Source organism: Neovison vison, chromosome 8 (assembly GCF_020171115.1).
Source record: "Neovison vison isolate M4711 chromosome 8, ASM_NN_V1, whole genome shotgun sequence".
NCBI lineage: Eukaryota > Metazoa > Chordata > Mammalia > Carnivora > Mustelidae > Neogale > Neogale vison.
In genome coordinates, this window is record NC_058098.1 from 5960331 (window position 1) to 5977717 (window position 17387).

General features: G+C 49.2%; 2 protein-coding genes across 3 annotated transcripts in view; one reads left to right on the plus strand and one right to left on the minus strand.

Moving 5' to 3' along the window:
* RTF2 (replication termination factor 2) overlaps positions 1–17387 on the minus strand; it is a 40526-nt gene that overhangs the window by 9243 nt on the left and 13896 nt on the right. The window lies entirely within an intron of this gene.
* Positions 6658–14056, plus strand: LOC122915949 (beta-1,3-galactosyl-O-glycosyl-glycoprotein beta-1,6-N-acetylglucosaminyltransferase 7-like). The gene is made up of 3 exons (XM_044262783.1): positions 6658–7667; positions 8815–8910; positions 13019–14056. The coding sequence occupies exons 1-3, from the start codon at positions 6698–6700 to the stop codon at positions 13240–13242; spliced, it is 1290 nt and encodes a 429-aa protein (XP_044118718.1). The 5' UTR covers positions 6658–6697; the 3' UTR covers positions 13243–14056.

The following is a 17387-nucleotide window of genomic DNA, read 5'->3' on the forward strand; positions in this document are numbered from 1 at the left end:
GCGGAGCAGGGAGCCCCACAGGGCCTTGATCCCAGGATACCGAGATCATGACCTGCACCAAAGGTAGATGCTGAATCCACTGAGCCGCCCAGGCGCCCCTACGTATTAGGATCTTCATCCAAAAAATTTTTACTTGAACCAATCTGTGTAAGAAGCTGATACATTAGGCCTGTTGACCTTTGGTGCACTTCTCACAATAATTTTGGTTTTAGTCTGTATTTCCCTTCGAGCTACGGAAGCATAAAGCTGTATGCAAGCCCCTGTGTTCTCAGTTGTTTCTTCCACGGCTTTTTGCTGAGAGACTCTCTCCCCTCCCCTCCGCAGGCTCAGGATGTGAGGTCCCAGGTGAGTCCAGCACCGATCCTATCCCCTCGGAACGGGCCACTGCGAAGCACCCGGTTCCCGAGCACCCACAGGCTGACCTTTCCGACAAGCACTCACGGTACGGGGGACACAGCTGTGCGAGACTGCACCAGTGGCCGATAGCCTTTCCTTTTCCGATTTTTTGCCCGAAAACCTCACCTCCCGGCCTCTGAAGATCTCCCTACAAACACATAGAAGGTCTCACCCCCACTGAAAGGCGGCACGAATCTGTCTGCGTAGAAGAGCGCACCTGCCACACACAGCCACGCTGCGGTCCCATGAGCTTAGAGAGACTCGACCTCATCGGCCCAGTTGCGCAGTTTTCCTATGGCAACAGCGACACCTGTTCCGCAGAAGAGCGACAGGCAGCTCGAATCACCTGCGACCAGGTGAAGCGAATCAGGACCCCCTGACTAAATGTCAAGCTCAGTGCCTGGACCCCTTCAAGAGGAGGCGTGTGACTCCCGCCGCTTGGCCCCGCTCTTCTCAGATCTCTGTGCGGGAAGCTGAGAGACAGCAAGTGGGGGACGCGCTGAAGCCAGAGAAGGGAAAGGGAAGAGCACAAGCATCCGGCCGCGCAGAACAGCAGAGGGGAAGAGCCGCACCGGCGGCGCAGAGGCTCCCTCAGCCCGGGCCCGGGCCCCGCCTGCCCCCGGCGGAGCCCCCAGGCCGCGGGCCGGGCACAGCTCCCCTGCGTCCCTGAACTCAGGCCCTCTGCAGAGCCACGCTGAAACGCTTGGATTATGCCGAATGCTATTGAGGAAGCAACAACAAAAAAAAGATTTTTAAAGGACTTTGATTATTTTCCCCTTTAAAGAAAAAGGCTCAGATAACCACATCTGGCCTCTGACTTTTAAAAGCGTTTATAGAATTGGCCCCTCGACTGCCAGGATCCCGTCCAGGCTTCAGGACGCCAGACCACTCTGCCACCCTCCGCCTGGGCCAGGCTGCCGTCGCTCGTGTTCGGAAGGCGGTGACCTGGTCCTGGAGAAACCCTCAGAGAAGCAGATGCTATTTTTCAAACCTCAGGTCAGAGCCAACAAGAATAAAATCCTCCAGGGATGAAAGGGTAACAAAACCGGCCAAACAACTCCGTTCATGCGATCTGAGCGGAAGCCACGGGAAGAGAAGCACCGATGGGAGCAAAAAACCAGTCCAGGCACGGACGCGGCAGCATTCCACCCCTCGGAATCTGAGGAGCGGCTTCTGGAAAGTGCTTCACTAACTACGTCCGGGTCATGAACGGCAGAGGCTGAGCAGGTACAATTATGAAAATAAAAGTTTTTCTTTGCTCCCTTTAGTTCTAAAACAGAATATTGGGAGGTGAGTAGTATTTTTCAATGCAGATGTAGCAGGCATCTTTTTCTCTCAAAACCAGCCCTCAGGTCTTTGTTTCAGCCAAAGAAAATAAAAGTAGAATGTTTTCAAGTTTGAGATTAGATTTTTTTTTTTTAAGATTTTTATTTATTTGACAGAGAGAAAGCACAAGCAGGAGGGGCAGCAGGCAGAGGGAGAGGGAGAAGCAGGATCCCCTCAGAGCAGAGCCTGATGCAGGGCTCGATCCCAGGACCCTGGGATCATAACCTGAGCCGAAGGCAGATGCTTAGCTGACTGAGCCACACAGGCACCCATGTGATTAGATTTTTAAATTTAAAATGCTGCCAGCTGCTCCTTCCTCACACAGCAGGTAACAACTAAGCCGGCATCAAGGCCATGTCCTCAGTCCTCACTTTGTGCCAATCATACACATGCTATTTTTGTTGTGGGGGGTTTTTTGTAGGATATCCTAAAACGAAGTTTTCCTCTTCATATTGGAGCTGAGAATTGTATACCTACTGTGACTAAGACATCTGTTTTGCTGGACAGTTGGGAACAGCATTTGAACTCAAAACTAGTGTCATGTTTTAAACAGAAAGAGTTCAAGAAAACCAAATGTTTTTAACTTATGGGTATCGTTCTGAGCCCAGAGACCACAAAAATAACAGGCATCAAATTTTCATTGCTGCGGCTGAAGTGAATTTTTTTAGAACAAACCTACAGTAAATGATACCATCGACATTCAATCTTGGGGGTCAACACTAAGCACCCCATTCCTGCTCAAGCTGAGTGTCCATCCCCGGCGAGGCTCAGCAGGAAACTCACACCCACCTGCTCCTGGACTCCTGTCCTGGCATTCCTATGGGGCAGGTACTACCTTATCCCCCATCTTCGGTCCAGCAAATGGAGACTACAATGTTTAATCTGGGCAAGCTAAGGTTAATGGTCCGAAACAATAATATTCTAGAATATGTGGCAAAATATTTTAAGTTCCTCTTTAAAGATGCCCATTTATTATTTGTTTACTTACAGATATTACCAAAAACTAAGTACAAGAGAGTCATCAAAAAGAGTTAGCTTCTACAGGATATTGTCAACTCCCCTGAAAAGTCGTTAAAATTCATCCCATCCTAACAAACGAAAAATGACTGCCCTTAAAGAAAGTGTTCTACTGGTAACACCCGCTACCGAACCCATGCTGCCCACTTGTGTTTCTGGCTGTTAAGGCTTGTCGTGGGGGGCGGGGCGGGTGGTGGGTGAAGGGCGGTGGGCACTGTGGCTGGATAAAGAAAAGAAGAAAACCATACTTGGTCTAGTAATTAGGGGAGTAATGCATTTTGAAGTAACTCCCTGATAATATTATATGCTCGGGCAAAAACATAAAAAGCAAAACAAGCCCATTTTGAGAACTATTAACTGAAAATCATTTCTGCTATTATATAGATTCTAACGCTATAAAAAAGGAAAAAATTAAACCCCATCCTTAATCACAACTTTGGTAGTTATTTCTCCCGAAAGAGATTCTTGACTATCTCTTGTATGTCATGGCTTCGGTCAACTGAACGTATGATCTTCAAAACATGACTCATTGTTTAGAAGCTATCTGTGCACTGAACATATTCCCTGACTGTCTCCCAAAAGCTGCGGGAATGCAGGCACTAAAAGATTATTAGAGAATGTAAGACTCTGGACAGGTAATTTCAGTAACTGACAATAAAATAAAAAGAGACTTCGAATGCTCTCACTTACACACAAAATAATACATAGTTCCAGGAACCATGTGTGACTCCAATAACACACGAGGAAAGAAGATACTGGAATAGTAAAAAATAGGTCTAGTCCAGAAAAACAATCTTCATATCTGCTCCATAAAACACAAGGATAACTACCAGTCTTTTTTTTTTTTTTTTTTTTAAGATTTTATATTTATTTGACAGAGATTACAAGTAGGCAGAGAGGCAGGCAGAGAGAGAGGAGGAAGCAGGCTCTGCACTGAGCAGAGAGCCCCATGTGGGACTCAATCCCAGGACCCTGGGATCATGACCTGAGCTGAAGGCAGAGACTTTGCCCCAGTGAGCCTCTCAGGTGCCCCACTGCCAGTCTTACTAAAGCCTTTATTATTATTACTATTTTTTAAGACTTTATGTGTTTGAAAGTGATAGACAGCAAGCACGTGCGTGCATGTGGGGGGGGGCGTTACAGAGAGAGAAGCAGACTCTCCACTGAGCAGGGAAGCCCGACATGGGGCTCAATCCCAGGACCCCAGGATCATGACCTGGGCGAAAGGCAGATGCTCAACTGACTGAGCCACCCAGCTGCCCCTTTCTAAGACCTTTAAAATAAATATTTTAAATACAGTTTTTGCAGACGGGAAAAAAGGATACAAAAACCAGTCTCCCTGCCCTTCTATGTGATCTGCCGATCCCTCACACTTGAAAAACACCAAAACCGAAGGTGGGGCACGCCACCCATTTAAAGAGGATGGGCTGGCAGCCTGGCCCGGAGATGACACGCCCGCGGGGGGGTGTCACTGGCCTGTGAAAGCCAGGCAAGAGCCCCACTCTTGGGGCAGGCGGGCCTGCCAGGAAGAGCCTGCGGGGAAGCAGGGACAAAGAAGTTCCACCCCACGGCCCCGGCCCCGGCCCTGGGCACCGGAGGGCACAGTGGCTTCTGCAGCGCAGAGGCCACCCGGGCGGGAAGCTGCAGCTGCACAGGCCTGAGCTCTGCGTGGCCAGACCCGGGGTGGTGGGGAGAGAGGCAGCAGGTGGACGCAGCCCCGCTCACACGCCCGGGGCTGCAGAAGGGACCGAAAACACTTAGCTCAGGGATGGCCCGGAAGGACAACGGATTGCACATGGGACTTGTCCTCATTTAATTATTACAAACTACTGAAAAGAGCCAATTCCCTGGGGCGGAGCCACAGTTTCCATGGGGTGTGATCTGTCAGCGAAGCGGGGCTAACAACAGTTCTACCACGAACCCAGAACCTTTTACTTTGACCCCAAGCCTAGAAACCACCCCGAAGAGCACAAGCCCTCAGACCACCTCCCCCCACTGCAGCTGTCACACAGTGCCACAATCTACAGTACGTGGGTGCCCTGGAGCCAACATCTGTAAAAGTAGCTAAATTTATTTTAATTTCAGGAAGGTATTTCCTTCCTGCTGAATTTCTAGGTATTGTTTATTTTACAGACCAGACAGGAAGTGTGTTCATTATAGCAAGTTTTTGTGTTTATAAAAAGTATTACATAATTTATAAAAATGTCTTTAAAATTATGCCATTAGATTTCATGTTTGGGGCTATTCACAAGCGTTTACTGACCTGGCAAAAAACACTGTAACTTGGTTTATTTGGGCAGTGACTGCTTTTTATTTTTGAAGCGGGATGAATGAAAAGAAACTATGAAAGGAAAATAAATACATTTTTAAAATTCACAACCTGTAATCAGCATTTACAACCTTTATTGGCTCATAGCATAAGAACACAAGGAGAGCTCAAAGGCTGCCTAGTCCATGCTTCGTCTGTATGGCATCGGTAATAATGATGCAGAAGGGCAAAGGGACTAATGTCAGTGTGAGTTAGAACACTACTCAAAAGCAAATGGGCTTTCTAAACAGGCAACGATACGACTTCTTATGGAAAGCAGGAGTCAGGATTTATAAACAAGAAAAAAGTAACTACTACCACATAGATGTTTTACCTGATCAGTTTTCTTCCTAAATTTCAAAGGTGATGACATCTCCATGCATTAATAATGACTCAAAATGCTTCTCTGGCCCCCTTTGCTCCTGCTACTAAACCTATTCATGCATTTCTGTAGGGTTCCAGAAAGGCAACTCATTATCAAGTAATTTTTATCAGACAAAGATGCCATGTTTTTAATCACTGAATTCTTCTCTAAAAATAATCATAAACTCATGTCAACAAGTCGAATTCTGTGATCACAAAACTTCTCTCCATATGTTGCTTCCTTTACTGGAAGGAGTTATAACATGATACAGAGTAACAGCATTAAATGAACTGTGAATCGTGCAGAACACGACAGTGTCTATCTACGTCTGTTCCAAAACAAAGTCTTAAGTAGATCTGAAACATCATGACTATAAGCTCGCTGAAGCCGTCATCAGGATTTTCTGCAGTAACATAAGGAGACCTCCAGCGCCGCAAGGGTTGCAAACGGCTACTGTGTGCAGTGGGCGGCCCGAGGCCATCCAGGATGGCTGTGCCCAATTCTGACATAACGTTATGGGTAAATAACCCCTGGAAAATAAACCACAGACCCACAGTATATCTCATACTTTGGTAAACATGATTTGTGGATCGCTTTTCGGTCTTCCCGAAGGCTGATACATATTTCAATCATTCGAATACGTAAGTGTTAATTCTGAGTCAGTAGAGGTCACCCAACCACCTACCATCAGGTTTTGGTGCTAAGGGCTGTACCTTTCAATAAAGCTACTGAAATAAAAAAACAAAAACAAAGGGCCAAAGATTTGTGCACGAATGCTTATAGTGTCTAGTAACATCCGAAAACTGGAACCATTTTCAATGTCCACAGCAGATGAACAGATAAACTGTGGCGTGCCCATGTGGTGGAATCCGGGACAGTGATCAATGCAGCCGTGTGGACGAAATCTCAGAACGAGCGTCCGAAGTGAAACAAGCCAGGCAAAAAGCACACAGCGTAGGACTCCATTTACATGAAGTTACGGAACATGGCAGCGACCAGCGACGGGCGGAGCATCAGAAAGTGCCCAGAGACGCGGTGGAAGGAGGACGGAGCCTAAGGGGCCCGAGGGAACGTTCCGGCTGAGGGGAAGCCTGCCGTGGGGGTCGTGCTCATGGTTCTGCGGGGCGGACGTACAGAAGAACTAGTGCGTCTCGCAACTTAAGTATGTGCACTTCAGTCGGGCTGCAGGCTGGGGGAGAGCTGCCACACCCTAAATTCTCCCTCTTGTTCTCGTAGGAAGCTTAAAGGAAAGCCCTTTCAAGCGTGGTGCCGGGAAGGCCGGAAACATGAGCCAGCTGCGCGCCACAAAGCCCGGGCTCCTCGTGGGCGCGGCCGTCTGCGCCTTCGTTCTCCTTCACTTCCGGAACCCAAGCCCTGGGGAAGCAGAGGAGGAACCCCCCCGTCCAGCAGTAGTGGAATGCGGCTTTTATCCGGATGAACTCTGTTCAGCTTTACTGGAAGGGAAAGGGGCCGCCCTCCAAATCGCAAGATTTTGTAAAAACCCTCACGGCTCTCAAATTCTTGCTCATTCACGCACATCAGGAAATTGCTCTAGGATTTCCCAGGAGTTGCGTTTCATAACCAGACCCTTGTCTGCAGAAGAGGGCAATTTCTCTCTGGCATATATTGTAACAATTCACAACGAGCTGGCGATGTTTGCACAGCTTCTCAGAGCGATTTATGTGCCTCAAAACGTTTACTGTATTCATGTCGAGGAAAAGGCTCCGAAGAAGTACAAGACGGCTGTGCAAACCCTGGTGAGCTGTTTTGAAAATATTTTTATTTCATCAAAGACAGCAAGAGTGGCCCACGCTGGCTTTTCAAGACTCCAGGCAGATATTAACTGTATGAAAGACCTGGTCCGTTCCAAGTTCCAATGGAACTACGTCATTAACCTTCGCGGGCAGGATTTTCCAATCAAGACCAACAAAGAAATCATACACTACATCAGAAGCAAATGGAATGACAAAAACATCACTCCTGGAGTAGTCCAACCACCGAACGTGAAATCCCAGACAAGTGAAAGTCATCCTGAATCCACCCCTGAAGGAAATATCTACGTATCTCCAAATAAAAGATTCAAGCGCGAACCACCCCATAATTTAACAATTTATTTTGGAAGTGCTTACTACGTCCTGACGAGGAAGTTTGTCGAGTTTGTCCTGACTGACACCCGCGCGAAAGACATGCTTCGTTGGTCCAAAGACCTCCAGAGCCCAGAACGACATTACTGGGTGACTCTAAACCGACTGAGAGGTAAGAACAACCCGGCACGTGGCGTCTGTTCAAGTCAGAGGCAACGACAGAAGTTTCCTCTTGAGGGAAAACTCTATTTCACTGTTTTCTATGGCTTGGTAAATAGCTCTGCATTTTGCAAGACCTTCCACTTGAGTATGGGAAGCTCTTTGGTTTTAGGGGTCCCAAGTTTGCTGAGAGCGTGCCATGTTCCCAGACCAGCCCGGCTGCTCCTGTTCCCTTGCTCAGGTCCTACCAGCACCTGAGCAAGAATCTTCAGAAACTTCTTCATTTAGTCATTAAATACTGCTGCGTACCTACTAAGTGCCAGACATGATGCTAGGGGCTCTTTAAGAATAGAAAATATTGGGGGGCCTGGGTGGCTCAGCTGGTTAAGCAACTGACTTTGCCTCAGATCATGATCCTGGGGTCCCAGGGTTAAGTCCAACATCAGGCTCCCTGCTCAGTGGGGAGTCTGTTTCTTCCTCTGACCTCTCCCCTCTCATGCTGCCACATTTTCTCAAATAAATAAATAAAATCTTAAAAAAAGGAAAATATTAAAAGTAGTAATTTTGGGGGTGGCAGACAGGATACCTCAGATAGGTTCCCTGAGAGGCAGAGGGAGGGCTGATGGCCTTCTTTAGGTGACCGACTTTCTCTCTGCATAAAGCTGACTGGCTCCTGTAGGGGATGTGGCTTCAGGCTCCAACAGCTAAGCTCATCGGTCCAGATGACAGTGCAAGGGCCGAATCCAGCAGAAACCATCTTAGGATCTTATGATAATCTTATTAGGATCTTATCATAATCTCTCATAGCCAGTGAAAATCCTACTTCTGAATCCCCTCAGAGGGCTGTCACGGGGAAGACACCATCCCAAGAAACCCAAGATCATCAGGCCCAGGGCACGCCGTACGCGGTCAGTGGCTTCGGGGCTGCAGGAAGGGGTGAAAGCGGAGCACGGCGCCGGAACACGAGGCCGGCGCGGGGGCCCCACTGCCCCCAGAGCCTTCGCCCCTCGTCGGACGACAGTGGACAGCTGAGCCCTTGTGGCGAGGCTGGACTTGCCCTGCACCCCGCCTCTCCCCCGGACTCCTGCCCAGGGAGCAAGGGGAAGGGCCAAGGTGCTGCCCACGCGCACGGGGCCATGCCTGTTCTGCTTCCCCCCCAGATGCCCCGGGAGCCACCCCAGACGCCGGCTGGGAAGGAGGTGTTCGCGCCGTGAAGTGGAGACACGAGCAGGGACGTGTCCATGACGGATGTCAAGGTAAAAATCGAACCAAACCAAAAGCCAGCCTTCCCGTTTGAGGGAAACTGTTCAGCTGCCACTGGGGTACCGTCGGGAGCCGCAGACGATCGTGCGCACAACAGGGATGGGACGGGCGAGCTTCCGACGCCACGGGGTCAATTTTTAAAAAACTTCTTATTTAATTATAATACCTAGACAGAAAAGTGCACAAATCCTAGGTATTTGGGTTGACACATTTTCACAAAGTGAAGCCAAAACCAGGTCGCAACTTTAAACGTTTAAGATAAAAACGCACAAAAGCTAGCGGGTTTCTTCCGCCTGCTCCTAGAATTCAAACTCAACCCTCACTTCAAAATGCTGTGTGTCTCCCGGGCTCTCCACCAGAACAGACGATCAGTAACGAGCACAGGGGGAAGGTCCGGACCGGGTTCTTAAGTGGTTCTTGCTGAAGGAAGGTCTTTTTGCTTTTTGTCCTCAGGAGACTCTCCTGGGGAGCTGTGAATTCTTATCTGGTGTCCCCGAGGTTTTAGTTACCAGGACAGTACAGAACAGCACGGCTTGGGTGGGGAGGGCGGTGTCCCTCGGTGGCGAACAGGCTGGAAAAGCACCGGCTGCCGGCAGGGTCTCCGGCACCCGCTCTCCGCACCCACCTGGAGCCCAGGGTCGGACGGCTGCCCGCGAGGAGCACATGACCTTGGGGACAAGCCGGAGGCCAGCGGTCACAGTGCCATGTACACAGGTCCCACAGGGAGAGACGCAAACCCTCTGGGAGCCCGCACAGAAAGGCAAACGAGGGGTCTGACCTTTATAGGGCCGCTGACGTGTGGGACGGAGAAGGCCGGAAGAGCGGAGCACATATGCGTGCGGGTGGCCGGGGCACAGCAGCCCCTGTCCGAGGGGACCCGGCCTCCCTTTCCCGTCTGCACGGGGCTGCCCAGCCACGGCGGGGGCTACCGCCGGGTACAACCACCTCCTCTCAGTGGGCATTTGGCTGTGGTCCTCGGGCATGAGTTACAATAGACCAGAGAGAACCGGGATCACCCAATTTTCAAGCTGTTTAAAAGACTGACCTAAAAGAAACAGGTTGCAGACAAATGGAAAGTCTAACACCTAACACCAGAGTAATTCGAAGACAAGCAGTTCCTGCTGCTGTGTGTGCAGCCATCCTCCTGACAGGAACCAGGTCGGAAGGGCTGGAAGAATTTTCCAGATTTTTTTTTAATATTTGTTTTCCCTTCCCTTTTTTCAAGATTTTAATTAATTTCTTATTTTTTTAAATTATTTACTGATTTGACAAAGAGAGAGCATAAGTAGAGAGGGGGCGGAAGCAGGCTCCCCACTGAGCAGAGAGCATGATGCGGGACTCAATCCCAGGACCCCGAGATCATGACCTGAGCCGAAGGCAGAGGCTTAACCCACTGAGCTACCCAGGCGCCCCCTAGATGTTTTTAATAAATATTTTCACCAGGATTCAATTAGGAACCTAAGGAGCAACCCCAACCTTTCTTTACAAAACAGGCACTTGCTGCCATTACACAGATGTGGGGGAAACAAGCCTGGTCAATAAATGCTCGGGTGGGGCTGGGGGGCTCAAATGCTTCCTGAAAACATGATTCACTCACAGTATAAGAAGTCATGAAAGAGGGACACCCAGGTGGCTCGGTCATTAAGCATCTGCCTTCGGCTCAGGCATGATCCCAGGGTCCTAAGATCGGACCCCACATAGGGCTTCCTGCTCAGCACGGAACCTGCCTCTCCCTCTCCCCCTGCTTGTGTTCCCTCTCTCACTGTCCTTCTCTCTGTCAAATAAATAAATAAAATCTTAAAAAAAAAGTCAAGAAGGGCTGTTGCTATCAATAATAATGATTTTGAAATCTCTGAGTGACGACCTGAATACGTCAATGTTGGCAAAAAAGCCCAATTATTATGAATTTTTTTTTTAAGATTTTCTTTATTTGACAGACAGAGATCACAAGTAGGCAGAGAGGCAGGCAGAGAGAGAGGGAAGCAGGCTCCCTGCCGAGCAGAGAGCCTGATGCGGGGCTCGATCCCAGGACCCTGAGATCATGACCTGAGCCAAAGATAGAGGCTTAACTCACAAGCCACCCAGGTGCCCAATTACTGTGAATCTTAACAAAAACCAGCACTGCTCCAAAGTAAACACTTCAGAAAGTTCTCGCCCTTGCTCACTTCAGCGTACAGACCATCTACAAGGAAAGCAGTACTATGGTTCCTGCCTTTGGCCGAGCACCAGCAGCAAGTGTGGCAGACCCGGTCCCCTTCCGGGGTCTGGCTCTGGGCCCGCAGTCAACCCTCAAGACGACTCTCAGTTGTTAACTGTCATAGTCACACTTTACGGAGGAGGAACCCCAGGCTTTGAGAAGTGAGGTCACTCCCCATGTCACAGGAAGCGGCACAGGAAGGGGTGGAGCCGGGTCGCAAACCAGGTGCCGCTGCCTGGTGCCCCTCCATTGGACGAGCCGACACCGAGAGGGATGGTCACCCTGTTGCTATCAGCAACAAGGAGTTTATCTGTAATCACCAAAATAACAGGAACCCGACTGAGGACTTTCCATTCACTTGTGCACCCTTCTGGCTCAAACTCGTGTATGCAAATGACAGAATTATCCAAACACAATCAAGGTGCTACTCTTTTTTTTTTCACTCTATCCTAAGTATTTTATTTTTTTTTATTTTATTTATTTAATTTTTTTTTAAGATTTTATTTATTTACTTGACAGACAGAGATCACAAGTAGGCAGAGAGGCAGGCAGAGAGAGAGGGGGAAGCAGGCTCCCCACTGAGCAGAGAGCCTGATATGGGGCTCGATCCCAGGACCCTGGGATCATGGCCTGAGCCGAAGGCAGAGGCGTAACCCACTGAGCCACCCAGGTGCCCCTATCCTAAGTATTTTAGACTGCTTTTCTTCATAGTCAGACTTTTCTTTCTTTCTTTTTAAAAAGATTTATTTGACAGAGAGAGAGAGAGAGAGACAGCGAGAGAGGGAACACAAGCAGGGGGCATGGGAGAGGGAGAAGCAGGCTTCCTGCAATGCAGGGAGCCTGATTCGGGGCTTGTTCCCAGGACCCTGGGATCATGACCTGAGCCAAAGGCAGACGCTTAAGCCACCCAGCCGCCCATATTCAGACTTTTCAAATGGTGAAGTATCATTCTATGGCGACTCTGCGACATTGTACCAGGAGTGTCTATCAGTAAGAAAGATTTCAATCATGACGACAGGTGCCTTTTCCAGAGCGCTCACTGTGTGCCAGCTGCTTGGCCTCTTCCTGGATAAATGCCTGCTCCCAGGGGAAGGTTCTCTCTGCCTTTTTCCAGCCTCACAAACAACACTGGACAGTTTTGTGCTTGCAGTTCTGCCCCTTTCCCCTCGTTCTCTCAGACAGGTTTTCAGAAGTAGGATGGCGAGGCTGGTGTGGAGAGGAAAGCTGGGCGGAGCTGGGCAGAGAGAAAAGTCTCCAAAATGGGTAGACCATCCCCTCACACACAAACTGGGCGTCTGCTTCTCTGGGAACCGAAAGTGGCAACGGGAGCCACTTCACAGTGCTGGTGGGAGGTGACAGAGAAGGGCTGAGCGCGGCATCAGGCACACGAAACATGCTACTGAGTTCATCGCAAAGGAATGAGCACTGGATTCTATCATTCCAATTTTAATTCCTTCCATTTGTATCACAAACTCACTCAGCAAGAGCAAGAATGGCCTGTAGCAAGGTCCTGTGGCCACCAAGGCAATTCTTGTGAACTACCCACAACCAAAGAAAACAAAGTTCATTGGACCTAACACAGAATTTAGAGTGGGCCAGGCAAATGAGCGCTATTAAACCTCCCTCGTGTGTTTGTGACTAATGAACCTTCCACAGCATTCCCTTAAAGTAGCCGTTAAACATGCCAGAGATCACCAACAGAAAGAACAGCGACATCCTTGTCCCCACTGACTCAAAATCCTACAGAGAAGCCCCATGAGAGCAAGCTGGGAAATCACACTCAGTCTGAGCTCCTACAAAGCAGGGGCCTTCACAGATGACCTTGGAAAAGTGTCCCATTTTGTGTGTGAATGTGACCTGACGAGGACACAAAGGCAGCTGGGTTTCTGTGCTTCTTTCCGCAGGCCGCTACGTCCACGAGAGCTGCGTGTATGGCCTGGGAGACCTGCCGTGGATCACTCGGTCGCCTTCTTTGTTTGCCAGCACATTCGACTCGACAGACCCTCTGGTGGTGACATGCCTGGAGCGGTGGCACCGGCTTCGGGTGCTGCGACAGGCAGAGGCTCCCGTGGAGCCACACTGGCGTTTCCCACAGGACAGTCACTTCAGCAGGAGACCGAGCGGCTGAGCGGGGAGCTGCCGAGTGTTTGCTTTCTTTCTGCTACCGCCTGCTCCTGACTCGTAGTAAGAGAACTTCCAGCCAAAGAAGGAAGAACGAGAAATGATGACTTGATACAAGCTAGTCGCCAGATGACTTTAGCAACACACTGCTGACAAGCCGTTCCTATTAACCGTAGGCCGCTTTCCCAGCTTTGAGGAAGAAATCACGAGAGGAAAGGTGACTCAAGGTACTGCTGGGGGCCCCAGACCCGCCAGCTGGAGGGCTGACTGCTCCCGTAAACAGTGGCTGCGACACTAGATCCTGACTCAAGTCAGACAAGAACACGTTATCTCGGAGACCTGCTGTGGTTGAGGGTCTAAGGCAGAGCAAACCCACTGGAAACGAGACTTCGCTCGTCTCCAGTGGTGCTCTCTGGCTGCGAGCCACGCACCTTCATTCCGCTAATCCTACAAAAACACAGAAGCGTCTACTTCCTTTGGGTAAAATGAAACTAATCGAGTTCAAACACACTTTCTTAAAAGGGCTGCCCTATGTCTCTGGAGTCTCATGGAGCTAATGGCACCATCAATCCCGAGGGCTTCGTGCTACGTCTGAGCTGTCCCATACTGATGACCACAGCCATGGCCACAACCACAGGGGGCTTCGAGGCAGCAGTGGGACTTTCCAGGACCACACGGCTAAGCAGCAGAAGCTGGGATTTGGACCTAAGCAGGCGGCCTGGCTCCAGAGTCCAGCCTTACTCTATGTGGAGTCAGACTTTCCCTGTGTTCATTTGTAAAAACAAAAGTAAATCGTATGCAAAGAGAATGTCTGAAACATACCACTACAGAATGTATCTTTAAGGTGATACATGTATCAGATCTTGAGATAATTTCCCTTTTTGGGAGCAGAACCTTCTTGCTTCTAATGCAGACTCTACTGTTCAATTTTCCTACTGGTTTTCTCTAACACGTGAAAAAGTTCAAGGCTGCCTGTGTTGCAGGTTATGCAGTTCCCTGAGGCTGAATACTGCCAACGATCATAATGATGGCAAGAAAGCTAAAATTGCCTGAAGAAGGTCAGAGCATGAAAAAAAAAAACAGCATTCACAGACCCCTTCTGAAGATACCCCTTTCTCTAACATTTTTTTCCCCTTTCCATTCCATCTCCCCACGAAAAGAGAGCAGAAGAGCGGTGCCTGGCTGGCTTGGTCAGTGGAACATGCCACTCTTGATTTTGAGGTGGTGAGTTGAATCCCTATATTAGGCTTACAGATTACTTAAAAAAAACCCAAAAACCCAGCATGAATGTAAATTTTTGTTTCACTTCTGACTTTAAAATATCGACACATCCTACTCAATGACTACAAAGCCTAAATAAATGAAGTCAGTGGAAAGTCACACCTAACTCTCAATCAGGGATTTAGATCACTCTAGCATTGACATCAGGGATCCTCAAATGTTATAGAGCACACAGATCCTTAGGGCGGGGGCATCTTGTTAAAATGCAGGTTTTGATTCCACGGGTCTGGAGAAGGACCCAGGAGTCTGCGTTTCTTTCTTTCTTTTTTTTTTTTTAGTTTGCATTTTAAAGATTTTATGTATTTATTTGACAGAGAGAAATCACAAGTAGATGGAGAGGCAGGCAGAGAGAGAGAGGGAAGCAGGCTCCCTGCTGAGCAGAGAGCCCGACGCGGGACTCGATCCCAGGACCCCGAGATCATGACCCCAGCCGAAGGCAGCGGCTTAACCCAGGCGCCCCAGGAGTCTGCATTTCTTAAAAAGAGAAAAACAAAGGATGTCCCAGGTAATGCCAATACGGCAGGACCGTAGATCACTCTCTGAGAGTGAAAAGCACATAGTTCATTTGGCAAACTCTAATTATTACTCCAGTGTGTTTCCATTATAACAAGAAGGAAAGAAGACAGTGGGGAATACAGTTAGTTTTTGGCTAGTGACTTGTTTATAGTGAAAACAAACACACACACAAACCTAACAACTACATCTCCTAGGACCTTGTTTACGGAAATGAAGTATGCACGCCCGTGTGTTTCAGAACACAAAGCCGGAGTGATCTCAAAGCCCCAAATCTCTTCTAGTGAACTGCAAACCCAAATGCGTAAGAAACTAGAGTGAAAAGTAGAGAAAACGTAGACCCTAAACATCCCTGAGTTCGGGGGTCATTCTTATGACACTCGTTTCTCTAGATTGTAGATGTTACTAAAAAAAAAACAAAAATACTTGTTTTAGACGTCGATACTGTGGCTTCAGCTCCCTGCACTGACATTTCCCTGATGCGCTGCAGCTCCTGGAGCTGCACGTGACTCTTCCTTTCGGCAGCTTCGGCAGAAAAGGCTGGTGCTCGCTCCTTCCTGGGCATCCGGCTCTAGCACCTTCCCCAGGCTTCCCTGCAGTTCGGGGTGGCCTTGGAACTGATGGACAACAAAAGTGATGACCCACTTCCCGTCCTGGGCCATAAAAATCTCCCACGTTGTATGCTCCCTGCCCTGTTCCCATCAGTCAGCTGAGAGCAGAGTACTCCAAACCCCGGGGGAGGTCTGAGCCGTAAGGCAGCAGGAGCCCGAGTCCTGGAGTTTCCCGTGGAAGAAAGCTGCCCACCCAGGAACTGTCCCTGCGTTAGCCACTGGAATGTGACGGCTGTGGGTCGGAGCAGTCGGCCAACCTTGACTGTTCCGCTTAGTTCTCCTACACTTGAGAGACTTTAATTTTATTTATTTATTTGTCAGACAGAGAGGGAGAGAGAGCGAGCACAGGCAGACAGAGGCAGAGGGAGAAGCAGGCTCCCTGCCGAGCAAGGAGCCCGATGTGGGACTCGATCCCAGGACGCTGGGATCATGACCTGAGCCGAAGGCAGCTGCTTAACCAACTGAGCCACCCAGGCGTCCCTACACTTGAGAGACTTTAAATGAGAAGCAGGAGTTGGATTCTTGATAGCAGCATATACATTTGTAATTCATTATTTTAAAATGTGACTGTTTGGAATCTGGATCTAAAAGGAAAGCTGTCTAAGAATTTACTATAAACTTTCACTTTATGTATTAGAATCTGAAGCCCAGAGAAGAGACAGTCTCAAGCTAGCGCTGGTGTGTGACCCAAAGCTGACCTGTACCAGGCTCTCCGTGTTGGTTATGTGGACAAACGACTCCCACTGAAGGGGGCCACTGACTGTCCCATGCTCTATGATTTTCTAAATTGCACAGTGTTATACACTGAATGTGTCCCCCACAAAAAGCTAAAGTCCTAGCCCTCAGTATTTCAGAACGTGACCTTCTTTGGAAATCAGGTCGCTGTAGATGCAGTTAAGATGCAGTTACTGGGGTGGGCCTAAGCGGATGACTGACTGTCCTTACAAAAAGGGGAAATCTGGACACAGAGACCGCCTCCATACAGAGAAAACCACATGAAGACACGCAGGGAGAAGACGGCCATCTCCCAGCCCTCAGAAGGAACCAACCCTGCCAATACTGTGATTTCAGACTTCACACCTCAAGAGCTGTGAGTAAACTTCTGAGGAGCTCCCCAGTGTCTGGCGCCTTGTTGCGGAAGCCAGTATGAGCAAACCAGTATTCCATCTGGCTCTGTGAAGGCAATTTTTTTAATGTGGATCCTGAAGTGAGAAACTGCTCATTATCTCGCTCTTCTGGCAACAGATTTATTTTCCCGAAAGTCCTCTCCCCAAGGGATTCCTGGAGGGTAGCCAGCGCCGTGTCTTGCCTGTCAGAGGTTTCGACAGCCATGGCAGCCGCCCTCACGAGAGAGGAAGAGCCCGCGCTTCTGGTTCTCACCTGCCCCTGCCCCCCTTGTGCAACCCCTGACGCCCTCAGTTCCCCTTTCCACCTGCTTCCTTCCCTTCCCTTGAAGTACCCAAGGTGCTGACGTCTAAAAGTTCACTAGCGCTCAGCAAAACTTGTCAAGTACCAAGAAAAGTGTCAGACTTTCCTTGCAATGCTGTACTTCCATGACATAAAATCAACTTCTCTGTGAAGCTCTGCGCAGACAGTCCTGTTTCGCTACAAGTTTGTTAACGTGGTCACCGATGATGTGCGAGGTCAGCCCATACAAAGGGCAGCTTCGGGCCATCCGAGGGATGGTTACCGTTACGGGTAGAAGAAAAGAAGGTCTGGCTGCTTTGGATCAGCCACTCGCCCCTGC

Excerpts from the sequence above, each read along its gene's own strand:
- LOC122915949 (XM_044262783.1), top strand. The coding sequence starts at position 6,698 with ATGAGCCAGCTGCGCGCCACAAAGCCCGGGCTCCTCGTGGGCGCGGCC. Across the intron at positions 7,668-8,814 it reads GACTCTAAACCGACTGAGAG|ATGCCCCGGGAGCCACCCCA; the intron begins GTAAGAACAACC and ends CTTCCCCCCCAG. Across the intron at positions 8,911-13,018 it reads TGTCCATGACGGATGTCAAG|GCCGCTACGTCCACGAGAGC; the intron begins GTAAAAATCGAA and ends TTCTTTCCGCAG.